Source organism: Eptesicus fuscus, chromosome 17 (assembly GCF_027574615.1).
Source record: "Eptesicus fuscus isolate TK198812 chromosome 17, DD_ASM_mEF_20220401, whole genome shotgun sequence".
In the NCBI taxonomy this organism is placed as follows: domain Eukaryota; kingdom Metazoa; phylum Chordata; class Mammalia; order Chiroptera; family Vespertilionidae; genus Eptesicus; species Eptesicus fuscus.
The window spans coordinates 397649-425200 of NC_072489.1; the positions used below are offsets into that span (position 1 = coordinate 397649).

Genomic DNA, 27552 nt, shown 5'->3' on the forward strand with positions numbered 1-27552 from the left:
ACCAACTACTCACTGAAAAAAATTCTCATTATCAGTATTTTTATTTAAAAAAATTGGTATTTAGCTGAAAGACCAAAGTTTACACAATAGACACATTCCTTTGTGTGTGTAAGTGACTCAATGAATATGCTTGAGGAGAACCATGAGTAGAGGATGCATTTATGGACTGATATGCCCAGATAGGTCTTGTCAAAGGGCAGAGACCCTTCAGTTTCCCAGTCCAATGAAGTCAGCACATCCTTACAGGAGCTTGAAAGCACTGGTCATGTGAAAAGACAAGCTTATTTGTGGGCTGGCATATTTAATATCCAGTAGAATCCAATCAAAAATGAATTTAAGAAATTGTGCTGCAGTTATTGTAGTAGCATCATAGTTTAGGGAAATACTTAAGATCCTACAATTGTATTCTTTAGATACTACATATTGTTACATATATATTCTACATCTATATATGTATATATATATAGTACTGTATCTATATGTGTAAAGTCATAGGTAGTGTGTTTTATGCATAATAAGAGATTTCCAAAGGTAATTTTAACTATTCAAAATTGTAAGTTGACTCTAGAACCCAATCTCTGAATAAGACAGGTGACTATCTAATAGATCTTGATGTTTGCCCTTTTATTTCTACCCCCTAAGAGAGATCCTGATTACTTCGTTTGTCCATGTATAGGTATATGAAAAAGTATACAAGTATAAAACTTTGTGTTTTTGTCCAGGCAACACGGTGTAACTGCCACCAAAAATCTAAAGAGGAAAAATGCACATATGCTGATAAATATACCCAAACCTCCTGGAGAAGAATTCCTGTAAGTAATTAACCCCTCTTCTTGTCATTTACTGTTTTGATGTTTTGTTCCACCTTTTTTACTCTGATCTCTAAACATTTTGAATCGGCCATGGCTGTTAATTTTTTTTAAGTTGTCTTTTTCTTGTCTCGTAGGAGTGTATGTGCTTTCTAAAGCTTCTCTTGTGTGTGTTACATAAGTGAATGTGCATTTAATAGCTTTTCCATTCTGCATATTGTAACCCATTTTATTTGAGTGTCTAGTCTTCTCTTATTGCCTATATTTATGAGAGTATTATTTCCCCATACCCTTAAAGAAATAGAAGTCCAAAATGCAGCCTTCCTTCTAGTAGCAAATGACTCTGAAAATATATGATGCTATGTATTCTTTTTTTGTTGTTGAAATTTTTCAAATAGATTTTATTATTAGAATTTCTCAAATGTTGAGGCTGTTAGGAAGTATAAATGCATTAGGAAATAGGCAGTAAAGGTTATCTTTTAGACATGGTTAGGTAATGGTTTGAAGAAAATAACCATGCAGTCTTTTCTTCATTGTTTTTCAAGGTTACATCTCAAAACATAGTTAGTACTAAAATACACTGACCATAATTTAACCTGAGTTTTTCTAAACTTAGTTCAGGTTGTGTCTGAACCAGAGTCATCAGATGGCCACAATCCTTATCCTATGGCATATGCTACAAGTAGCTACTTCTTGTTAAGAGAATGCCTAATAACCCAGCCTCGACTCTTCTTTTGCCTTATTTTGGCAGTGAAATCCTAGTAGCACAAATGAACAAGAACCTATCTATATATATAAAGAGCCAGGGTCCATAACGACCAAGGATCGACCGAACACTGACTGCCGAGGGGGCTGTGAATTAGGCCCAGAGAGAGGCCTGCAGAGAGAGAGGCAGAGTCTGATCCTCAGCCTCTGTGGTAGCTGTTGATCAGCCGTTGCCTCTCTCTTTCTCTCCCAGCTTTGGCAGCAGCCGTGCCTCTATTTCTCTCTGGGCCTCCTTGGGGGCTGCTGATCAGCCCCACCTCTTTGATCAGGCCCAGAGATAGGCCTGGAGATGCTGACTGGCATAGAAACCAACCGATCAGAACCAAATCTGGGTGAAGTGCCAGGAGCCAATGGCTGCCTAGGAAGCAGAGCTTTTGATGCTGACTGGCATAGAAACCAACCAATCAGAACCAAATCTGGGTGAACTGTGAAGGCAGAACCTAAGGTGGGGGCTGAGGAGGGATTTTAAGGGCTGTTTGGTATAAGGTGTAAGAAGGCAGTTGAGTTTTTTTCATGGCCAGTTTGGCAGTATAGTGCATATGGCTGGCTATCAGTCCAGATATAGGGATTATGTGTTTTTGTCTGCCAAGAGCATCTCCTCCTGCTGAAAAAGGCTTCCCTCCCCACCCCCCTATCCTATATAATCTACCTATACTACTAAAAGGGTAATATGCTACTTAGACCGGGTCGACCGGCCATTTTCCAGATGTCTGACTTCCTTCCAGACAAAGCCATGGTGGTAGGGGCCAAGGCAGAGGCAGTTAGGGGAGATCAGGCCAGCAGGGGAGGGCATTTGGGGGTGAGATCAGGCTGGCAGGGGAGGGCTGTTGGGGGCAAGATCAGGCTGGCAGGGGAGGGCAGTTAGGGTCAATGAGGCAGGCAGAGGCAGTTAGGGGTGAGATCAGGCCGGCAAGGGAGGGCAGTTGGGGGCAAGATCAGGCCGGCAGGGGAGGGCAGTTAGGGGCAACATCAGGCCAGCAGGGGAGGACCATTGGGGGCAAGATCAGGCTGGCAGGGGAGGGCAGTTAGGGTCAATGAGGCAGGCAGAGGCAGTTAGGGGTGAGATCAGGCTGGCAAGGGAGGGCCATTGGGGGCGAGATGAGGCTGGCAGGGGAGGGCAGTTAGGAGCAATCAGGCAGGCAGGCAGAGGTAGTTAGGGGTGATCAGGCAGGCAGGCAGGTGAGCGGTTAGAAGCCAGCAGTCCCAGATTGCAAGAGGGATGTCTGATTGGAGAGGGTGCAGGCTGGGCTGAGGGACACCCCCTCCCCCGTGCATGAATTGTGTGCACTGGGCCCCTAGTAATAGTTAATAATCAGCAATCCAGTTTTTAAAACTTAGATGTAGACCTCTAAAGTTTATAACTTATTTCTTTTCATCTAATTAGCAATTTTTGTGCGTTTTGAATAAATATAATGCTGATAATTAATTTCTTCAACAAAAGTTTGGTGAGCCTCTCCCATCAACTGGCTTTTGAAGTAGAGTGAGGATTTGGAAAAGGAAATACACAGACAAATAAGGGGATTCTGGTATTAACAAGTGCTTATTAAAGACAGTGGTGATGGAATATTTCTTTAAAGTCAAAGGATGTGGAAACTTGTTTGTTTAGAAACAATTACAAAATGAAAAACCATGCCTCTTGTTCTAGATGGAGCAGTGGTCCTTCTGGGTTTCTCCAGGATGTTCTCAGGGCTGTCTGTGTCTTCTAACATAGTCACTAAGTGGAGTGTGGCTTCATTAAGTGTGAAGTCCCATCTTCCCGGGAGTTTTTATCATCTCTGGCTCCTCAGCTTCACTGTTCTGGAAACTGGTGATTGATTACTTGCAGGCCTGCTCACCAGACGAAAGTAAATGGTGCAAAACAGTCCAAGAATATATTCCTGAGTTAGTTTCACTATGATCTTGAGTGAAGTGAAGGTCAGATTTTCAACCTATCACACCTAACAAACCCAGACTTTATGCTTCCTTGTAATCCTTTATTGTAGGAATCACCTGGCTGAATACCTTTGTTTTATAGATAAGGGAGATTAAATGGCATAGTCAAGTCTCCTAATTAACCAGTGGCTGAAATAATACTATTGACTTCAGACTGCTGACTTTTTAGTCCAGGGTTCCTTCCCCGCAAAGCACACTGAGGTGCCTGAACTGAGAGGGGGTTGCAGATTGAAATGGGAGATACATATATAGAGTTGGGCAAAGTAAGGACATGATATTGGCAGGAACACAGACATGATTAGAGAAATAGGTGAAGGTAATGTTAAAGTTCCCTTAAGGATAAAATTTAAAAATATACCTAGGAATTACTGAGAAAGTAGTTGCATTTATTTAAAGGAATAATTACATATATTTATTTAATCAATTTAATGTTAACTATTAAATATTAATATTAAATATTGAGTTTATTCCCTGATTTTTATTTTTTTTTGGACTTGATGGATTCATCTTATATAATAAAAACCTAATATGCTAAGTGTCCAATTGTCCGGTCATCCGTTCAACCAATCAAAGTGTAATATGCTAATGATATGCTAAGGCCGCTTAACCGCTCACTCTGACGTGCACTGACCACCAGGGGGAGCAGTCAAACGGTCGACCAGTCTCTATGACATGCACTGACCACCAGGGGGCAGACACTCCGACTGGTAGGTTAGCTTGCTGCTGGAGTCCAGCAGATCGGGACTGAGCGAGATGGTCCAGACACACCCTGGAGCCCTCCCGCGGTCCCTCCCCAGCTGGCCAACCTCCCACATCCCTCCCCAGCCCTGATTGTGCAGGGGTGGGGTCCCTCAGCCTGACCTGTGCCCTCTTGCAATCTGGGACCCCTCTGGGGATGTTGGAGAGCCGGTTTCAGCCCGATGCCACAGGCCAGGCCAAGGAACCCCACTGGTGCACGAATTCATGTACCGGGCCTCTAGTTTAAAATAAATTATTTTGGAAACCATTTAATGTAATAACAAAGATTTTCATTTTTCTTTTAAAAGTTACACTTGCTTCTTTTTTAGCAAGAACCCAACATATTTAAACAAGATGTTGATGACGGGGATGGAGAGATTCAATGGGACCCTTTGGCAGCATCTGGTTTGTCAGGTGGTGATTTGGGGAACCAAAGCATGTTATATTCAAAATATTTCCCAAGTTTAGTGTAGGTTGTGTTTGTCTTTTTAAATCTGGCTAAGCCTTTGGGAAGATTGAAAGTAATAATCTGAGTACTTGTTCTTCACCATTCCCTGCAATATCTTGGGACATTTAAATGCCCTTCTTGAGACTCTCCCAGCTAGTTGAGGGTTCTTGAATGTGTCTCAGAGATTTGTGAGGCACATGTCAGCATTTCCTGTGAACATTTCCTGGAATAAGAGGAAGAAATCTGGCTGCAAGGGAAGGCAGGGGATGGTGGAGGAGAAAGCTTCTGCCTGTAATACTTGGGTGTGGCTATTTAGGATGTGGAAAGAAATAGAAAAAAAATAGACATTGCAGGCCAAGCCTTTCAGAAGAGGGAGAGTGGAGGGCCACTGACAGCAGCAGAGCAATGGAATGTGAATGTGTTGGGCTCAACGTAAGTTTTCATAAATTTTTCCCTAAGAATTTTGGTATCACCTAATAGCTGCAAATAAATTTTTAATTTCGAGAACCAACAGGAATACGAGGATGAAATAAGGTATTAGAACAGGGAAAGGAAGGAAAGCAGATATCCACATACTCACTTACAGATATTTGTGCGCCCACTCTATTCTGGGCACTGTCCTCATCTGAGAGTGTAAGATGAAAAGGGTGCACACAGGCCCAGGTCTCAAGATGCTTACAGAAACCTCCAGAATGCCAAGAATGGTGTTCCTCTCGCTCTCTTCCTACATGTAAAGAAACTGGGACCAAGAAGTAAGTTGTGCAACTTGGATACAGCAGTCTTAGGCCAAAGCAGGTTTTCTCACTTGGAGGTAACACCTTAGTTGCCTTCCTTGGAGTGGCAGCACCGGTGAGAAGGGCACAGGAAACAGGAGAAGGATCTGAGCTCCAGGAAGGAGGGCTCAGGCTTGTCCAGGGAGAGACCACGATGACAACTGACTTTCCTGAGACCCAGCTACCGGGTATATGCTCAGTGGTAGGATTTCAGCATTCCATTGTTAACATTTTATCTTGGAGATAAAATGAAATGTTAAGTATTTTGTTTTATTTTTGAATCTTTATTGTTGAAAGTATTACATAGGACCCCATTAACCTCTTCCAGCCCGCTCTGGTTCTCCCCTCCCCCCCTGCCCCTGCCCCAGGCCCTCACCACCCCATTGTTTGTTTCCATGGGTCATGCATATATGCACACAAGTTCATTGGTTGATCTCTTCCCACCCACCCTCCCCTGCCTTCCCTCTGAGGTTCAACAGTCTGTTCATGCTCCTATGTCTCTGGGTCTCTTTTTGATCATCAGTTTATTTGGTTCATTAGATTCCACATAGGAGTGAGATCATGTGATACTTATCATTTTTATGTTGTTTAGTATCCAAGTTTTTGGGAAATTTTCTATAATTTTTCTGTTACTGATTTCTAATTTGATTAGGATAATTTCAGTTCAGTATAATTCCAATTCTTTTAAGTTTGTTGTTGTTTGTTTTGTGGCCTAGACTGCGATCTGGTTTTTGGTCAATGTTCTGTGAAAGAATATAATAGTTTGCTGTTGTTGGATGGAGTATTCTATAAATGTTGATTAGATTCAGATTGTTGATTGTGTGTTTGATTTTGTATCATTGCTGATTTTATTGTTTAGTTTTATCAATTATTGAGAGAAGGGTTGCTAGTCTCGCCAACTATATTTATGGAATTTCTCCTAATTCTATCAGTTTTGTTTCATGTATAGTTCTGTAGTTTGGTGCATACACATTTAGGATTGCTATGTCTGCTTGGTATATTGGTCCTTTTATCATTTTATAAGTTCCCTCTTTGTATCTGATAAATTGCTCTGAATCCTTTACCTGATATTAATATAGCCACTTTTGATTTTTATTACATAGTATATCTTTTTTATGTTTGACTTTGAAATACCTAAATTTTTATATATAAGGTGAATTTTATTGACGATGCATGTAGTTAGATCATGATTTTTTTTCTTTTTTAAAATATTTTTATTGATTTCAGAGAGGAAGGGAGAGGGAGAGGGAGAGGGAGAGAGAGAGGGAGAGAGAGAGATAGAAACATCAGTGATGAGAGAGAATCGTTGATTGGCTGCTTCCTGCACGCCCCTCCCCCCACACACACACTGGGGATTGAGCCCACAACCCAGGCATGTGACCTTGACCAGAATCGAACCCGGGACCTTTCAGTCCGCAGGCCAGCGCTCTATCCACTGAGCCAAACCGGCTAGGGCAGATCATGATTTTTTTTCATCCACTCTGCTAATCTGCCTTTTAAAAATATATATATATTTTTTATTGATTTCAGAGAGAAAGGGAGAGGGAGAGAGAGATAGAAACATCAATGATGAGAGAGAATCATTGATTGGCTGCCTCCTGCACGCATCCCACTGGGGATCAAGCCCGCACCCTAGGTACATGCCCCCTCCTGGTTCATAGGTTGACACTCAACCATTGAGCCACACCAGCCAGGCCCAATCTGCCTTTTAATTGATGTCTATACATCCTTTATATTTAATGTAACAAATGATGTTAGGGCTTCGGTCTACCATTTTATTTATTTTTGTTTCCTTTCTCCTTTGTTTTTTTCTTTTTTTGCCTTTCTGTTTGTTACTTATACACTCTTTTAGAATTGCATTTTGATTTATACTTAGTGTTTTAAGTGTATCTTTTTTATGGAAATTTTATAGTTGACCTAGGTGTTGTTCTATAGTGTCAAAGCTTCATAAAGAACAGTAATAAAACCAATGAATCCCCAAAATAGTAATTAGTAAAAGTTGACGATGCTAACATCAAAAAGACAATTTGCAACCTGGGAGCATTCAAACCAAAACATGGAATGAAGTTCAGAGGTATCCTATAGAGTAAAAGGCTAATCGACCAAACAGCAGAACGACCAGTTGCTATGACATGCACTGACCACAAGGGGGCAGATGCTCAATGCAGGAGCTGCCCTCTGGTGGTCAGTGCGTTCCCACAGGGGGAGCACCACTCAGCCAGAAGCCAGGCTCATGGCTGGCGAGCGCAGGAGCGGTGGCGGGAGCCTCTCCCACCTCCACGGCAGCGCTAAGGAGCAGCAAGCAGGCGGGCAGTAAGGAGCAAGGGATCCTGGACTGCAAGAGGGTGCAGGCCAGGCTGAGGGACGTTCCCCCCCCCAAGTGCATAAATTTCATGCACCACGCTTCTAGTATTGTTATAAAGTAGCTTATATAGTGAGAAAACAGTGGCTGTTTATTCTCCACAGTGATGAGTTATATTCGAATTTTCAGTGGTTACTTCATATCAACCTTGAGAGATATTTCAAGTTTTAGTTACAATTTCAAGAGGCATAAACAAGCAATGACCCAGGTCTAGCTATTCTTGCAAAATAATCTAAATTAAACTTTGTTTATAACACTAAACTGGTTTTGTCTGCTCAGATAATTTTTAAGGTTGGTCTCCATTTGTTCTGTTTTGTTTTATTTTAATAATGTATTTATATTTATGTAGTCTACTAAGTATGGAAACCTTACTTTCCTTTAAGTCCCTTCCTCTCCCCCATTTATAAGTATTTTAAACATTTCCTATATATTCCTTAAGATCCATGAAAGACAGTGTTACAGCCAGATGAATGGGGCTGGGCTGAGTCCATGGTATTGTGCAAATGTGTGTATTCCTAGGCGACCTGTTTCCTAGCAGCACCTTGAAAGGTGCAGGTTTTTCTGGAGACCTTTTTGCTCTTGCTTTTGTCTGTGCCCATTGGCATTTCTGGGTGCTGGCTTCTCCGTCACCTAATCCAGGATACACTAGGCCAAAAGAAAACCCAGGAATTATCTACCATGTTTTTCCTCAGATTTAAGGGTCCCCGACTGGTCTTTCTTCTTAGCATCACCCTTCAAAGTGTGTTTGTTTTATCCTATATGATAACGAGGTAATATGAAATTGACCGTCACTCCAACACACAAGATGGCTGCCTCCATGTGGTCAAAGATGGCCACCCCCATGTGGACACAAGATGGCCGCCACAAGATGGCCTGCAGAATAGGGCAGTTAGGGGTGACTGGGATGGCAGAGGAGGGCAGTTGGAGGCGACCAGGCCTGCAGGGGAGGGCAGTTGGGGAGGACCCAGGCCTGCAGGGGAGGCCAGTTGGGGGGAATCAGGCCTGCAGGGGAGGCCAGTTGGGGGGAACCAGGCCTGCAGGGGAGGGCAGTTGGGGGGAACCAGGCTGGCAAGGGAGGGAAGTTAGGGGTGACCGGGCCAGCAGGGGAGGGCAGTTGGGGCGACCAGGCTGGCAAGGAAGGGCAGTTAGGGGCGACCAGGCTGGCAAGGAAGGGCAGTTAGGGGTGACTAGGCCAGCAGGGGAGGGCTGTGGGGGCAATCAGGCTGGCAGGGGAGTGGTTAGGGGGTGATCAGGCTGGCAGTCAGACATTCCTCGAGAGGACCCAGATTGAAGAGGGTGCAGGTTGGGCTGAGGGAACCCCCCTCCCCCGAGTGTATGAATTTTCATGCACTGGGCCTCTAGTATATAATTTCCAGGGTTATTCGCTATACTTGGCAGGAGAAAAAGTCTATCTGATTCATCCTGTGCTGGTACTACAGTCCCTCTTCTATTAAGTTTTATTCACCATCTACTGATTCTACTCTGTGAGTCACTTATCAAGAAGCTATAGTTCACACCAAGAAACGTAACAAAGCTATTATTCTAAGGGTAGTTATGTGTACTAGAAGAATAAGAAAAATGTTTTATCAACATAATGAACAGAGGGAGAAAAATGCCCTGAGACAAGCATCCGCCAAGAAACATGGGTGTGTATTAACGAGGGGGGTGGTTACTGTAAGTAGGACAGGGAAAAGCTTTCGAAAATGGGTTTGAAATGTAGGGTAGTGGCCTCTCTCAGAAATCCTGACTTGTTGGTCTTGGGGGAGTGAAGATGGATTGTCATGTTTTTGTTTTTTAAAGATTCTTTACTGCTTGCAGTATGTGTCCAAGCCTGATGGATATTACACTTCATCTCTAGATAAACATAGTAACTTATTTTAATTTCATTTAAATTGACACAGTTATTTAGAGTCTGCTGGGGGCTGGGGCTGTTAGGCAGAGGGGTTGAACATTTAGCATAGATACTGTGTTAGGAGGGATAACTTAGTCTAAAGCTGATTGTTTGAAATACCCTATAGAGTTAGAAAGCCGAAACCGGTTTGGCTCAGTGGATAGAGCGTCGGCCTGCGGACTGAAGGGTCCCAGGTTCGATTCCGCTCAAGGGCATGTACCTTGGTTGCGGGCATATCCCCAGCAGGGGGTGTGCAGGAGGCAGCTGATCGATGTTTCTCTCTCATCGATGTTTCTAGCTATCTATCCCTCTTCCTTCCTCTCTGTAAAAAATCAATAAAAAAAAAGAGAGTTAGAAAGTGAAGGGATAGCAGTGATTCTGGACGAGTGAAAACAGGGACAGATATCTGAGTAACTGAATTATAAGAGCTGAAGTTAAGAAGTGTTTTAGAAGGAGCCATTCTGCCTCAGTCTGTCCAGGCAGCTGTCACACAACGCCATGGGCTGGTGGCTGATAAACGACAAGTTCTTTCCGGCAGTTCTGGAGGCTGGCATCTACGGCGTGGCCCACGTCCTGGTTCTCCGACAGGAAGCTCTTGGGGTGTCCTCTGTTATAAGAGCACTGATCCCATGTCGAGGGCTCCGCCCCTGCGACCTGATCATCTCCCAAAGGCCTCACCTTCAGACCATCACACGGGGAATAGGTTTCAACATTGGAGATTTTAGGAGGCACAAATACTCACTCTACAGCACATCCCGAGCCTGCATCTCACAAACGGAGAAACCGAGGCTCGCAGAGGAGCGCTGACTTTCTGGAGATGGTAGGGTTTATGGAAGAGCCAGGGGCAGCGCCGTTCCTGGGCCTCGGGGACTTGTTTCCGCAGGCTCCAGAGAACCTGCTCTTTGAGAAGGACCCTGTCTGCTGGGTGAGCTTATGCACAGAACCCCTGCCTGCAAGTGCCGCTCCCCAGGGAGGGGGTAGGCGTTGGCCCTGGTGAAACTCATCGGAAGCGTGGAGGACTTGTTTTGTCTAAAGCTTTTGAACCAAAACATTTATGAGAGCAGAATCGAGTTTTATCAGGTATTATCTATGGAGAGTTCCTGGGGTCATCGCCCTATTAAATATTTTCTAAGCTATTTTCAGAAACATCTGTGGTAAATTAGTGAAGAAAGTGTAATAATTTTTTTAAAATGGATCTTTATTTACTAGGATATTCTAAAGGCCATTAATTCTATTTAGTAACTTATAGCTGTTTTTTTTCCCCCCTTCATCAGCACAGAAAATGGGTCTTTTAAAAAAATAGTAGATCACTTATGTGGTAGGGAGCAATGTAGGATCGCTTTGAAATGGAAAGTATCTGATTATACTGAACTGAGCCAGGAATGTTACTGATACAGAGGGGCAAACAAATTGTTATTTGGATCAGTGTTCTTGAGATGTGTCACCACCAGTGAACTACGTTAGTAACCTCCTAATAACACCGTTGCTATGTCAGACTAGTTGGTGTGAAACATTGTGCACACTCTCTTTTGCACACTGAACTGGGTGTGAGGTACAGGCTCCTTTTCCCGGGGATGGTGGTGTTTCAGTGGTTTGGTTACTGCTATGCTTCAGTCAGGGAGGAGGCGGGAAGAGGAAGACCTGAGACCCCTCTGGGTCTATAGCCGGACAACCGCTGGGTCCATGCTGCCTGTCACTGCTCAAGCCAGTTAAGCAGAGACAGTTAAATCCTGTGTGAGCATTCATTCCAATCCTGCCCGCATTATGGGAGAGCAGCTTCAAAGGGCTGGCCATTCTGGTTTCTGCGCAAAGTTGTTCATCTTCCCATGGTAATAGGCAGCTCCAAATGGGGGCGGGGCTGCATTTCCAGGTGAGCACCCAGGTCCGGAGTGGGGCTGCCAGCCAGGTTAGAATGTGCCTCCTCTAATCAGAATAAAACAGTCATGATTACTACTCCTTACAATTCTAGCTGGTTCCCCAACATTCTGTTTCTGCCCCTCTCAGTTCTATTTGTGTGACATTGAACAAATTCTTTTTTGAAGACTCAGTTTTATATGAAAAGTGAAGAAATTTAAGTAAATGACATTCAGATGTATTTTATTTTTGACAGTCTCTATTAAAAATAAGTAAAACTGCCCTGGCCGGTGTGGCTCAGCGGTTGAGCATCGACCCAGGAACCAAGAGGTCACTGGTTCGATTCCTGGTTAGGGCATATGCCCAGGTTGCGGGCTCCATCCCCAGTGGGGGGCGTGCAGGAGGCAGCCAATCAATGATTCTCTCTCATCATTGATGTTTCTCTCTCTCCCTTTCCCTTCCTCTCTAAAATCAATTAAAAAATATTTAAAAAATGTTAAAAAGTGAAATAAAGTAAGAGGAAAATAAAAAAAAAAAAAGTAAAACTAAGAAACCACAGGTCATTCAAATTAAACAGCACGCATGTGTAACTGTGGCCTGCATGTCAGTGCTTGGTGCAGTTCCTCTCACAGCACCCTCAGTCTCCCAAGGCTGCGTTGGTTCTGCTGTCTTTAGCTAATGGTCTGTATCTGCTGACCCTCTGAAAACCTGTGACTTAAAAAGAAGTACACATTTTTGTGAGGTAATTTTTTTATTGCCTGATTGATAATTGATGTTTTGTCTCTCTGTTTAAAACCTACAGTTTATCTCCCCTTTTAAATGCTTTCATTTTTAGCAAGACTGCTACTTTAAAAAGGGATATATGAAGATAAACGTAATGTGTGTCAAAGAATATTTTATTTTTTGTGTATTAAATACAAACATTAGAAGAAAATAATTTTTATTAAAATACATGAAAAGCGAATCAGCTGGGAATTGTGTGTTTTTTAATAATTTGAGCTGCCTATATTTAAAAAATGAAATCTGTCTTCTCATAAACACTACTGTGTTATTTTTAAAAGTATGACTGGTTTCTCTTATTTTTCAGTTCCCTTTTTTATTATACCTCCTACCCCGTCTCTCTCTACACAGGGTGGGTATTCTGCTCCCTCCTTCTCTCCTTGGCAGGGCTCCTTCCAGGGGACCCCACGGACTGTGCCACCGCACCGCAGACAGAGTGAGTCTGTGTCTCTCACTCCTCCCCCGCTCCGCCTCCCTCCTGGTATTTCCCTTCCGCATGCTCTGTCCCTTCCCAGCACCGCCCCTTCTGCTCCCTGGCCTGCAGGCATGTGCTCAGCCAGCACTTCCTGGGCTCTCCTCTCTTACCAGTCCCTGTCCTTCCACTGCATGGAAATAGACTTCGACTTAGAGCCTGCCGAAAGCTGTCTGACTCCTTTTTATTCTAAAGCTGTAACACCTCCTGCCAGTGGCCCTAACCCTGCGACCTTCACCTGTCTCTAGTGCATTGTGCTTTTTCATGGCCTTGATCTATGTGAATAAAAATTGTTTTTACCTAGTTATGTTTAAGATGTCCACTATCCAAACAGTGTGTCACAACATGTGGAACTCAGTGACTCCGAGTTTTCTGGGGGAAATTATGCTATTAGTAGTGGTATAATGAACAGATGCATACTGGTTAGGGAACAGGCTTACCAGACCTTTAAACATTTCCTAACCAAAAGGCTTTGACTACTTTTCACAGTCTTCTAAAAGAAAAATCTTATCAGTTTTCAAGGGTGGTTTTAACAGTTAACATGTCCTTTTAATTTATCAGCTGCTTACAAGTACAAAAGAAATGGCTTTTGAATGTGCATGGTTTACTAACATTTCTAATGTGACTTAAAAATTAAATCTGCTTTCCAAAACATTGTATATTATTTTATATTATGTACTTAAGTACATCTGGTAAGTTGGTTATATTTTATCTTTTTTGAAAAGTTACCCAAAAAAGCTAATGTTAATGAAAAAGAGATATATATATTGTCAGTCAGTCACTTTCATGCCTTCTCCACAGATTTACCCTGATTTGTGATTCATATCCATTTTTTCATAAATTATCCTTATCTATGTGATGTATTGAAGGTCCAAAAGGGAGCAATTTTAAGCAATTAAAAATGTGATTTATTAAAATAAAAATTTATTTTTTAAATTAATTAAAATTATTAGATATCAACATGAATTTGAGACAATGTTGAAGTTTATTTTTTAGCTTGTTTTAAAGATAAATAGAATAGAGAGTTCGTATAGACTTTTATATCAAGTATTTAGTATCAAGTGAGTTTGTTTAGTGGATGCAGCAAAAAGAGGAATTTTTCCTCCTCCTCTTCCTTTTACATCTCCTACCATCTTTGTAAACCCTCCTTTTTTGCCTCTCGTATCTTCAAGTTAGTTGCTTTCTTTTCTCCTCTGTTTAAAGATTTTTTGCTCATAAGGAATTATTCTAACTTGCTAGTGAACTACTCTGAATTTCAAGTGCAGTTACAAGTGAGAATGTGTTTTGGGCTTGTAGCCAGTAAGCAGCATGGGTGACGGGCTGACCTCAGGTTAACACGTGACTGAATGTACTGAAGCCTGCCTTTAGCCTTGTTCCTATCTCCCACCAGGCTTCCCCCGTTCTCCTTCCCCTCAGTAGCTGCAATATGGGAATGAAGTTTAATTATTCTGTATTGCAAATCGTTTAGATTTTTTTTAAAAAAACATGTTTCTCGGAAACATCCATGTCACTAGCTTCTTATCTGTACAGCTTTAGGATTTCCTTGTCCCTCCATTTGCAAACGCTTCTCCCTCCTTCCCTTTGGGTGTGAGTTGTCATTTTCATTCCCAGCTGTGAAGGAGCACTTGGTAGTAGCAACACTGCTACCAAGCCCTGTCTTCCTAGCTGTTCCAGAACAAACCTCCTTCTCTGTAGCTCCAGGTGTAAAAGAAAGTGCGGGTTGTCCGGAGTCAGGCTGTGTGAGCCACCTAGGGAAAGTACCTGTTCACAGGAGTCTTTCCTGGCGGCGCAGCTGCGAGAACTGGCCCTGGACTTGACCGTGAGACTTGGAGGACCGCGTTCGTGGAAAGTGACGACTGGACTTTCCTTAGCTTTCAAAGAGCTGAGCTCGAAATGTTCCTTTCGAGAAGAAATAGGCTCTAGCCTAGTACACAATTTTGAGTTTATCCTGAGAACAGCTGAAACAGTTAAACAATAAAATCATTATTTTTATTTTTTAATGATAAAATATAGAGAAAGAAAAGGGTATGGAATTATGGAAGCAAATCCAGTGTTTTTTCAGAAATTTCCTTTTCCTACACTACACATATTCAGTGAAATAATATTTGTCTCCACATTTAGTTAATATGTGATTCCTAGTGCTGATTTATTTTGGAGAATTCTGTAAGTGATGCTCAATAGTTGAGAGTGTTCACCTACATTATAATGTTTCATTGATACATTCTTCCCGATGCCCTCTTGAACATCAGCTAAGTGAACTGCCTTTAATTCTAAATGTAGAAGCCAGGTAGGATTAGTTATTAGTCATCAGGCAATCTGTTTTTGGCTCTTCTTAAGGTATAGCAATAGTAGACTTTGCCTGGCCAGAGTGGCTCAGTTGGTTGAGTGTTGTCCTGTGCGCTGAAAGGTTGCCAGTTTGATTCCTGGTCAGGGCGCATACCTGGGTTACCTGGGTTTCGGTTCAATCCCCAGTCTGGAGGGCAAGTGATTGATGTTTCTCTCTCACATCAATGTATTTCTCTCTCTCTCTCTATCTCTCTCTCTCTCTCTCCCCCACTGACCCCCCTCAATAAGCTTACCCTAGCATGAGGCTTTAAAAATAAATAAGTAAGTAAACAAATAGTAGACCTTCCAGCATAAAAACACCTTCCAGGCCTGGTCGCCATGAAACGACTCACGTTGACAGGGAGTGTTTAGCTTTGGTCATTCCAGGAAGCTGCCCTGGCCAGGGATGCCCTTGGCCGAACTTAAGAATAATTCTGAAAAAATGGAGATAAAAGGAAAATCCTAGTCTTCAAGTATTTTTTTCTTTCTCGGGACATTTTGACTTACCTTTCTTTTCTCCGGTGTATCACTGGTCTCAGGGTGAGGATGTTTGACCTCCCATCTCCAAAGAGAGCTTTCTCTGGGCAGCAGAAAGCATCTCCCTGTGGGGTCCTCCCATCTCCTCAGGCACCGCAGCTTTGGTCCCCATCAACTAGGCTGGCATCGTGCCAGCCGCTCTGACTTCCAGCTGTGTGGAATCAGAAACAACAGCTTGCCCACCACACAGTGGAGGTTAACAAAAACCATTCCTTTTGGCAGGTGAAAAGCCTTAGGGTTGATCTCAGATAGCATTTCTTGCTAGGTATATGCTTTTAGGAATACATAACTTTTTCAAAAAGTTTATTTTGAAATAACACCAACTTCTTAACATGCCTAATACGACTTTTAAAGTTTTCTGTTCAACAATTTGCTTGAAAGAATTTAGAAATCTTACCTACTTGTAGCTTACTAGATATGTGCAATAACTGAGATGGGAAGAAAAAAAATGTTTTGAAACACCAGAAATTACATACATCATGTTTATGTCTTAGTAGCCCAGCAATTTTTTATAAGTTGCCTGATTTCTGAATTTATATTACAATAATACCTAACTGTATTCACCAGAATGCCATGAAGAATGGTGATTATATTGTCTTATATCCCCCTCCTTCCCTTATACAGTGGTTCTCAACCTTTCAAATGCTGTGACCCTTTAATACAGTCCTTCATGTTGTGGTGACCCCCAACCATAAAATTATTTTCGTTGCTACTTCATAACTGTAATTTTGCTCCTGTTATGAATTGTAATGTAAATATCTGTGTTTCCCGATGGTCTTAGGCTCTACAGCAGCGGTTCTCATTCTGTGGGTCGCCACAGGTTGAGAACCGCTGCCTTATAACCTTCAGGCAGGGCTCATCTCATTTTTGAAAAGCAACACTTCAATTACAACCCAGTGTATATTCCCTGAATGGACCTGCGCATTCTGCACTCAGCACATCTACACTAATAAAAGAGAAAATGCTAATTGACCGTACCTTCACTACGCCCACAGCCAATCAGAGCAAGTATGCAAATTAACCCAACAAAGATGGCGGTTAATTTGCATAAGCGGAGGGAGGGAGGAGTGAAGACTGAAGACAGCATAGAAGAGGGAGGGAAAGTGGAAAGCAAGGCGATTGCTGGAGGGAAAGTGCTGGTGGCACGTGTGGGGCAGGGCACGCAGTGGCAGTAGTGGCAGCGCGCGGAGGCGGTGGCCGGTCAGGTGGGCGGGGCGCGCAGCGGCAGCAGCTGGCATCGCCGACACACGTGGCTGCGGAGGCAGCGGTGGCCTCGGGCTCAGTGGGGTGGGCAGGATGGGCGGGGCGCGGCGCGACCCACCCGCCCCGCCCACCACAGCGGGATAGGTGGGGGGGCGGGAGAGGTAGCTGTGGCAGGAGGGAATCCCACCGGAAGTCTTGCAGGAATATTCCTGCAATGGGTCCCTAGTCCAACCTAATAAAAGAGCAGTATGCAAATTGACCATACCTCTGCTACACCCACAAGCCACGCCCACCAGCCAATCAGAGTGAGTATGCAAATAAACTCAACCAAGATGGCTACAGCCACAGAGAGCAGGAGGGAGGCTTGGGTTTCCCAGGCAACGGAGGAAGCCAAGCTTTCTGCCTGCCCTTGCCGGCCTAGGACTCCACTCAAGGCCACAAAGTTTCAATTATAGAAGGTAAACAAACCCAAACAGAAATGGCGGCAGCCACGAAGCTGGAAAGAGAGGGAGGCTAGGGTTGCCCCCGGCAATGGAAGAAGCAAAGCTTTCCACACACCCTGGCCGGCCCAGGTCTCCGCTTAAGGATACAAAGTTTCAATTATAGAAGGTAAATAAATTCCAGATACTAGGGCCTCCACTTGGTCGCCAGGGGGCGTGGCTGGCCTACAAACCACCACAGGCCCCTCGCTCAGGCCGCCCCACGCCCCAAGGGAACCCCCACTCTGGTCCGGGACACCCTTCAGGGCAAACCAGCTGGCCCCCACCTGTGCACCAGGCCTTTATCCTATCTAATAAAAGAGTAATATGCAGATTGACCATCACTCCAACACACAATATGACTGCCCCCATGTGGTCAAAGGTCCTGCCCCCATGTGGACACAAGATGGCCAGCAGGGGAGAGCAGTTGGGAGGCACCAGGCCTGCAAGGGAGGGCAGTTGAGAGGGTCCAGGCCTGCAAGGGAGGGCAGTTGGAGGCGATCAACCCTGCAGGGGAGGGCAGTTAGGGGTGACCAGGCCGGCAGAGGTGGGAAGTTGGGGGCAAACAGGCCTGGCAGGGGAGCAGTTAGGCATCAATCAGGCTGGCAGCAGAGTGATTAGGGGGTGATCAGGCTGGCAGGCAGAAGTGGTTAGGGGCAATCAGGAAGGCAGGCAGGTGAGCAGTTGGGAGCCAGAAGTCCTGGATTGTGAGAGGGATGTCTGACTGCCGTTTAGGCCCGATCCCACCGGGCCTGAACGGGCACTTGGACATCCCTCGAGGGGTCCCAGATTGGAGAGGGTGCAGGCTGGGCTGAGGAACACCTCCCACCCCCGCCCTCCATGCACGAATTTCGTGCACCGGGCCTCTAGAATATACAGTTAACACTCAGATAAAAGATTCCCAAAGTACTTCCTCTGAGGACATGTGACACTCAATTTTCTTCTCAATTTTTGTTTCACACAGTGAAATTTCTTACATAGTTAATATTTCTTGAAAACATCATTTTAATGGCTTCATGACATTACATTATCATGTGGACATACTCTAATTTATTTAGTAGTTTCCTGTTGTTGGGCATTTGTATTGTCTCCATTTTTTCCTATTAATAGAGATACTGTTGCAATGCAAGCCATTCTTGTGTCTAAATCAGAGTTAGTATCTCTGTACTTCAGTAGGTTTCTAGATGGATGTTAATTAAAGGCTCGCCTTTCTAGAGACACTGGTGTGTGTTGTTTAAGGTGGGTGTTAACATGGCTCAGTCAGAGTGGCTTCACCACGTGACTAGCTTCCCATATGAGAAGTGCATCAGTTTCCGTGCTTTAGTGAGAAGTTAGCGTTAGGAGTGACTTATATTTTCCAGTGAAATGGAATCTAGGGTAACTCGGTGAAAACAGAACAATTGCATTTTACAGTAAGCTACTTTTTGAAGTGCGGTTACTGTAGAATATGGTTCTTTGTTCATTTTTGCAGCTAATTCAAGTTTAGTATTGGTTAATTGACTAGAAATATGCATAAAATTCATGTTCCAGGAGACTGTCCTCTAAGCTTAGGCATGAGTTTGTTTCTCTCTCAACACCTTGCAATTATGAGAAACACAGCGGCGGCCGTTTTCTGTGCACGCTCGTAACGCCTGCTCTGCAGAGCGTGGGCCGCTCGCTGTGTGTGCTGTGCTGGTGCCTGCGGATCCTGCTCTGGGTGAATGGACGTGCGTATTGGTCAGACCAGGGAATGGTGCTACTTTGAAGTTAGTTTTGTTTTCTGAACTACTTTGCATTCCAAAACTAGATACGGATGGTTCTGTGTCTTAGAGATATGAAAATTAAGTATCTTATACTGATTGTGCCTGGGTAGTAAATGCTTACTTAAGTCACTATTATTCACTGATAGGTTTATTTGGGGGGGGGTATTTTTTTAATTTTTAACTTTTTATTGAATTTATTGGGGTGATACTGGTTAACAAAATTATACAGGTTTCAGCCGAAACCGGTTTGGCTCAGTGGCTAGAGCGTCGGCCTGCGGACTGAAAGGTCCCAGGTTCGATTCCGGTCAAGGGCATGTACCTTGGTTGCGGGCACATCCCCAGTAGGGGGGTGTGCAGGAGGCAGCTGATCGATGTTTCTCTCTCATCGATGTTTCTAACTCTCTATTCCTCTCCCTTCCTCTCTGTAAAAAATCAATAATAAAATATATTAAAAAAAAAAATTATACAGGTTTCAGATGCACAGTTCTACAACACATCATCTGCACACTGAAGCAGTTAACTGATCAACTTGGAAGAGCCAATGAATTTATTTTAGAGTTAGTTTGTTTATAATTTATATTTATAAATCAGGTGTCTTTTCTAAGCTCCCTGAGAGTGCGAGGCACCATTGTGAGCCGTAAGGAAATAAGAGCACTCCTGGTTTCCAAGAGGCCTGGAGGCTGGGAGTGGGCTGTGTGGATTGTAGAGCGAAATTCATTTACTCTACGGTGGTCTCCCTCATCTTCAGGGGAGACCGTTAGAGACCTCCAGTGGACGCCTGAAACCGTGGGTGGTACCGCACCCTATGTATACACTATTTTTCTTCCTATACACACACACCTTTTCAACTGAAAGTAGACACACTCTATGGGTCTCTCTGGCATATTTGAATTGCCAGCATCACTATCTTGTGCTTCGGAGTATTATTAAGTAAACTGAGGGTGACTTGACCATGAGCTCTGGGGGCTGTGCACATGGGTCCAGGGCTCCTAAGTTACTATGGCAGGTGGCACACACAGCGTGGATGTGTGCGGACATAGGGTGGTTTACATCCCGTGGGTCTCCAGAGTGAGAGTTCATCAGACCACTCAGAACAGCACACAGCTAAAAACTTATGAATTGTTTATTCCTGGAATTTCCCAGGAATGTTTTCGGACCACGGCTGATCACAGGTCCCCGAGACCGCAGGTACCTGAAACTGTAAACAAGGGGGGACCATGGTTATACCAGGGACTCGGTCGTGTCTCCATCTCTACAGTGATGTGTGAGCCTCACTTACTGGTTAGAACATTATATTTAAGACATGCACGGAGATCAGATTATGCTTTTATCAGTCTTTAATGTAGCAACAGTCATAAAAGTAAACTAACAAATATTGAGTTGTGTTTAGTTTATAATGTGGAAGACTCTGAAATTATTAAAAAATAATTTCTATTTCCTTTGTAAGGGATTACATGTAGCTAAACCTTTTAGATCTTTGAAGTATGAATATTAAATTGTGTCAGAATTCTTTTGAATATTTTATTTGGAAAAATCCTTCAAGTGATTCCTTTTAAGTATGAGAACTTTTATAGACATTGTTCTGTGGATATAAATATTTATTTGTATTAACTTGCAAGAAAATATAACACTTGAGCGAGAAAGTATAAATCTATTAAAATGTTTCATTTCATACAAGCACGTTAAGAATGCCTAGAAAAAACCAAGGCAGAGCAGATACAGTGGCTGCTACCAAGCCTGGCAGTTCCTCGGTGGTGTGTGCTCTCTGACACCATTGTCCTGTCTTTTCTTGTCTCTGCTCTCCCATCATGCCTTTGGCAAGGAGTTGAGAAGTTAGTCCATTACTTCTCTGACAAAGCGTGGTACAGTACAATTTCAGATTTTTCCTACCACCTTCCTCATAGTTACTCTTTTGTTTTTGTTTTTGTTTTTTCCCCCAGTTTGCATGATGCATGTCAGAGCCTGCATGAAATTACAAGCATGTTAAAGATGGCACCATTTCCATCTTTCTTTAAACCTTTCAAATGTATTTAATAATAATAATAATAAACTTGTATGTATTAAAAAAATAATGTTAAGTAATTCATGTTTTCTATTATGCAATAACAACATGACACTTGAGAACATTTCCTGCTTTCTGCCTTATAAACTTTGACATCTTTTTACTCTTATTGGGACTTGATGTATCTAGCTGCCATTTTATTATTATTGGTGACTTTAGGATGTTTACTGAAACTAGTATGAGTATTATTTTTTGTGGTAATGCTAAAAATCTTGAAATTAGCACAAAGCGGTGAAGGTGAAGTTCTGAGAGATGAGCGCTAATTCGCCTTTTCGTGTATTCCGTGTGTTTTCTCATGTGGGTCACTTGAAACCACCTTCCCCAGAAACACTGCTCCACGATGCGGCCTGAGTTTGCAAGTTGTCCTGTGTATATAGGTCAGCTCAGAGAGAAATAGGACATTATTCAGTACCTGAATGCTGGTATTGAATATGCCTGTTGAGTTTTTAAAATAATCATCTGGCTATGTTGCATATTCTAAAAGTCTGTGAACTCATTGGAATTACCCAAATAGTACAAATAATCAAGTTTTAGCCCTGCATTTTAAATTCTCTGTGGGTACAAATTCCTGGTTTTGCCATTTGGTAAAGTGTGTAAATTTGGACATGTTACTTAAGTTTATTTAACTTCAGCTTACTTATTTACCAAAAGAAAACATTACCTTTCACTTAGGGGTCTGGTGATAACTAGAGATCACATGCAACATTAGAGTCTGGCTTCCACCCCTCGGGAAGACGGAAAACCCTGTTCTCGGCCCCTAGCATAATATTCTTCAAGTGTCTGTAATGTGGTCATTCGCTGCCCACAGTCATGTGATGTGGCGCAGATATTGTTAGGAAATTCCATCTGAGTAGTAAGATGATTCACTCAGTATCTCACCCATAGTAAGTGATAGACTCAGGATTCAAAACCAGATCAGCCTGACTGTAAGAGCTAACTAAGGGATTCACCACTCTGTTGTGCTAGCTCCTTCCTCTAGCGTGTATGACCTTTTCTGAGCGGGAAAGTGTCTCACATGCCCTAACTCTGGTGTGCTCCAGAACGGAGCCTTGACTCCATGTCATATCACATATAACTGCTGTGGGTTTAAACATTTAGGTGTGACTAGCATTATTGAAACCTCTTACTCTGTAGCAACTAGTTTATTACTATACTGCTATAGAACTTGCCTTTTTTTTCAAGACCCAGTTACAAAACGACCATAGCTTAAATTCATCGTTTTCACACCTAAGTCGTAGATAACATTTATTGAACATATTTGCTGTGCTAGGAGGTCTTATGGAAAGTATTTTACATGAATATTATGAAATGTATTTAATTATTAGAAATAGAAATAGCTGAATGCTTGTTAAGACAATTTTCACAACTCATTTTATCCGCAAATATGTGGTCTCCAAGTAAAACACATCTGCCGCTTAGCTGGTGGGCCATTATGAAAGGTGCTGTGTTCAAGTTCAAAGATAATCTTTCCTGCTGTCCTTCTAATCATGAACCACTAAGCTAACCCTAAACTTACTTAGGGTAAACATTTTTATAATTACTTTTGTCATCAGTGTTGTTTTTATTAAGCTTGTTTTTATTTGATTATTAGTGCTGCATCATTGACCTAATAGGGAAGTATCATTTTGATAATTTATTATCAAAGAAGTAATTCTGGTTTTTAACACTCACTAATATTAATTAATTTATTTGTTTTTATAGAAAATATGTATGTGCATAAATCTATATATATACACAAACACTGGAGTGGACAAAAGTAGGTTTACAGTTTTATAGAAAAAAAGACATGCAGGTTATGATTATTAACTCTGCATTTCATATACTCACAACCGTGAACCTACTTTTGCCCACCACTGTATACAGTATATATTTCCTACTAGAGGCCTGGTGCACGACATTCATGCTCTGGGAGGGGCGGGGTTCCCTCAGCCTGGCCTGCACCCTCTCATAGTTCGGGACCTCTCAGGGGATGTCCCGCAATGGGCCTAAGCCAGCAGTTGGACATCCCCTGAGGGGTCCTTAGTGCTGCCGCCACCGCCTGGTGGTCAGTGCGTGTCATAGTGACCGGTTGTTCTGCCCTTCGGTTGATTTGCATATTAGGGTTTTATTATGTGCAAAATACTAGGGATACCAACTACAACAACAAAAAATGAATAAAGCTAGTACATGCCTGTGGAAGCTCCTAGTCTCTGGTTATCTTTGTGAACATCTCAAAATAGAGATTTAAAGATGGTCATTGAAGATGCCTACCAATCCCTTGCACAATTAATTATCCAGGAATGCTTATCACTAGCACTCTTGACCTTGACACTTGTAACCATTGCTTCTGAAAATGCTCAGAATAGTGTGCCGAAGGGTATGTGTCTAACTAGCTAAAGTAAGACTGATAGAAGCACTTGGCTCATTAAGTCTAGGGGTGCGTCCACATTTTAAAGCTTCAGTAACCAACCCTCCTGCAAGTTGCAAGGACCAAGGAATGAAGTTCTACTTGTTTGTGACTGAGGCCCCTGGAGTGGGGTTCCTTGCGCCCGGAGTCCTGTGGGCTGAGGCTGAAATGGTGGGCAGCTTCCCTGAGGCGTTTGTTCTGTGCGGGGCAGCTCGCATGTTGCCCCTCCAAGGCCAGAAACCTGCAGCACAGCTTAAATCCCTCCTGAGCAGGCAGGCAGGTGAGCCATTGGGAGCCAGCGGTCCCGGATTGTGAGAGGGATGTCCTCCAAGGGGTCCTGGATTGGAGAGGGTTCAGGCTGGGCTGAGGGCCCCCTCCCCCCCGCCTTGCACAGATTTCATGCACAGGGCCTCTAGTTTAATATAAGCAGATATCTTTCTCTCTGCTGTATTTCCATTTAGTTCTCTGACAAAGGAGTAGTCAGTTGGATAATATGAGTAATCAGAACAGTGCAAATGGATAATTTATCTACAGTTCGCAGTGCTCCTTTTCTGGAGATTTGATTTTCTTAATCAATTTATTACTTCACCCTAATTAGAAAAATCATACCTTTTTATGCTTTTAGCACATATTTATATCTTTTTTTTTGTACTCGCAGTAGGCATATTATGATGAAGTCATCATTTTTTAAATTGTTACTGATATTTTCAAAAGTCTTAGTTGCTTTAAGATGTTTAACTTGAAACTAGTTTTTAAGGGTGAAAGGGGAAGACAAATAGTCATTCAAGTGCTTTTTTTCCCTCTTTGGAGATTTCAGTTTGCTTAACATGGTCCTGCGCTATATTTTTACTAATTTTTCTAGAGTGTATGATCACATCAGCATGGTTGTTTTTCCAAGGAAACCCCAAGGAGAGTCTTTTGAATTAATTACATGGTGATTTTAGTACCTTCAGTCTTCTTTTTTTTAGAACCTTCATTCTTGAAGGGCAGTTTATTCATCTCTGTGGTGATTTACTGTGAAAATGCACACTGACTTTAAAGTCCAGGATATTTCACTTGAAGTAAAAACTGAGATAGCTTATTTATTTTAAACATTCTCAAATAAGAGTTTAATATAATAGATTCAGTATGGATTAATTTTGAATAGTCCTTGTTTTGATTTTATTATTTTTTAAATAGCAAGTCAGCCCTTTGCCATCGTGGCCTCTAACCTCCATGAGTCGGTGAGCTAATCCCAGCCCCTGGTAACCCGCCATCACCTAATCCCTGGTTGCTGACCCAGCCTTCACCCAGTGCTGGTCCTGGAGGTGGGGAAGGTGGCAGGACAGGGGGTGCAGCATGCCATGAACAGAAGTTAGAAATGCTGTGTAGGTTTGTTTAGTTTTAAAAAGTTTTTTTGTTAGTTAAAAAAAAAAAAATCGTCCTTTAATTTCATGTTTCAAAGCACCATGTCAGACTTTTTGATACTTTGAGCCCACATTATGTAATAGAAAGAGGTTGTATGTGTGTTTATACATTTCTAGCACACACACCCCCCCCCCCCCCCCCGCTCCCCCGTATCAGGACGGGACCAATAGGCTCTGCCCACGTAAACCACTATCTGGGCCATTGAAAGAAAACTTTAAGATTCATATTTCTTTGCGAATGCACAAAAGTAACGGAAGTAGCACATTTCCTCTGATTGTGTAGACTCTAACCACACAGTGAGCGCCAGGAAAGTGTGTGCAAGGAACCTGGGCCTCTTGAGAACTTAGCTATTGAGGCTTCTGAGCTTTAGTTCCAGTTACAGGCAACTTCAAATTTGTTTAATCTCAGCCATCATTCCAAAGGCTGATCATTTTTAATTTTGTTGAGTGGGTGTTCACTCTTGGGGAAGGCAAATTTGCTTTCTGTGTGCCGGCCATAGCAGAATCTCAGCCGATCCCTCAGATGGCAGTGAGACAGACAGATAAGGGGTGAACCTATTTTATTCTGAAACTTCTCAGCAAGAACATTAAAGGTGGGTTAGCATTAGCTAAGTGCATTGATCTATTTTTTTTGTTTAAATACAATTTCATGTCTACTGAAAATAAAAGCTTAATTCTAAACCTTATTTGCTGGTCATTTTAATTCTCCATAAGGACTGCACCTTGACACTTTTAAAGGAATTCTTCCACTCGTCAAGTGTGATAAAGTGGTGTACAGCTTTCCTTTTCAAAAAAATCTTAAAAGTTGGTAATATTCTGAAGATCACAGTTACTATCTGGATGCTTTATGGAGATTAAACTAAAGTGCTATGGAAGTCCTTCTGTCAAGCTCTTATATATAAAGTTTTAAATATGTAATGAATCAATTGAGGCAGGAATCTTTTTTCAACAATAAATCAGTACTTTTAATATTTTTCATTCCTCCTGTTTAATTTTGAATCTTGTTTAGTGTTTACTGCCTGTATCATTTTTGTTTGCATTATCATTCTTGTAGTGTGTCTCATGAATTTAGTTGAATGTTGTAATTTATTTTTTAATTTAAAAGAATCTCACGTACTTCTTATATTAAAACGTAGTAAGTACCAACACAGTTGAATTGGAACTTACATTAATTCTGGGAGGCATTTCTAAAATGAGTTGTTGCTAATGTTGTTTTTAATTTTAATAGCCTCAAGTACTACAGCCTTCCAGCAGCCTTCCCAGACCCACAGACCACGCCCAGGGAAAACTAACAAAATGGCAGCATAGCGACGACCACAGTGAGCACGCGGTCCAGGGCGCGCGTCCTGGGGCCGCACGCCGGGATGACAGCTTTGCACAGGACTCACAGCCAGAACGCAGCGGTGGCCTGGAAGGCCGACCTTTCTCCTCCAGCCCGCAGCTCACTGAGGAGGGGGCTAAGAGTGCGCCTTCAGAAGCAGGCTGGGACATGACCATGGATGCTCCAGAGCCTTATCATTTGGCAAATAATCCCATTAAAGACATGCAGGTGGTACCCACTTCTTCTCAAACACTCACCCAATCGAGTGCAGGAGACCAGGCCAAGAGAGTGGGAAGAAACCAGTCTTTACCGGAGGACTACACATCTCAGCCCAGATCCTTGCAGCTTCTGAAGCCATCCACCTTGAATTCTTTGGTACCTCCTTCAGTTTCTGAATCATCGCCGAGTAGGACTCCCACCTGTAAGAACTCACCATTAATTGCACCATGTAATTCAGCAAAAATTCAGCTAACATCTAGTCAAACAAATCTTGCAAATAATCTAAATCCACGAGCATCTAAGCTCCGCCCCCCTTCTTGCTCTTTCAAACAAAAACAAATAAGCAACCCCCGACCAGAGCCTCAAAGCTTCCAGGCCAAGACAAGCATCCCAAGGCCATTGGCAAGAAGGAGAGAAATCATGCAGAATCCGAATGGCAATTTGAATTCTGGGGATTGTTTGTCGCCTAATCGATATTCTCGTCTTCCCAAACCAAAGATACACTAAGTACATAGCCATCGCCTGCCAATGTATCTTTTTAAAAAAACCTGTTCTGTAATAATGCAGTTTGCTGCCATGGTGGAGGTTCCATTAAAAGCTTGCGAATCTTAAAACATTAAAATGTGGAAGCTTCTACTCGTTTGGGCTCTTCCATTGTATGTCCTGGTCGAAGCACACCGCAGTGAAGTGTAATTGTCTTAGGTGAACATGAGCGTTTGCTTTCCCATCAGAGGCCACAGCGGCTCTCACCCACGACCACTGCTGGCCGCCAGGAAAGGCACAGCGCTTCCCGGAGCTGGCGAGACACGCACTTGGCGCCCTCGTCCTCTTACGGTCTGTGCTGATGGTGGTCAGAGCCTCCCTCTTTTTCACTAGCGCTCTTGTGAACATGGTTGTGTTTAAGTAAAGATCTGGTGGTAGTGGGAGGCGGTAGATAGTCTGTACGCAGGGTTCTGGCCAGTGGTTCGTATATTGGAAAGGTCTATGAGAAAGCTCTGTGACGGACAAAGGAGGCCCGGCCTGCAGTGGAGAGCTGAGAGTTCTATCT

At 42.9% G+C, this 27552-nt stretch overlaps 1 protein-coding gene across 12 annotated transcripts in view; it reads left to right on the forward strand.

The window, feature by feature from the left end:
- CCSER2 (coiled-coil serine rich protein 2) overlaps positions 1–27140 on the forward strand; it is a 221163-nt gene extending 194023 nt beyond the window's left edge. For 8 of the 12 annotated variants that reach the window (XM_054729277.1, XM_054729278.1, XM_054729289.1 and 5 more), the window contains 2 exons: positions 723–812; positions 26193–27140. In XM_054729277.1, coding sequence (XP_054585252.1) covers positions 723–812; positions 26193–27011 — 909 coding nt within the window. In that variant the 3' untranslated portion in view covers positions 27012–27140. Of the gene's footprint in view, positions 1–722; positions 813–12703; positions 12789–26192 lie in introns of those variants that run through there. The other 4 variants (XR_008558818.1, XR_008558819.1, XR_008558820.1 and 1 more) reach the window with 2 other exon arrangements.
- The last annotated feature ends 412 nt before the right edge of the window (positions 27141–27552 follow it).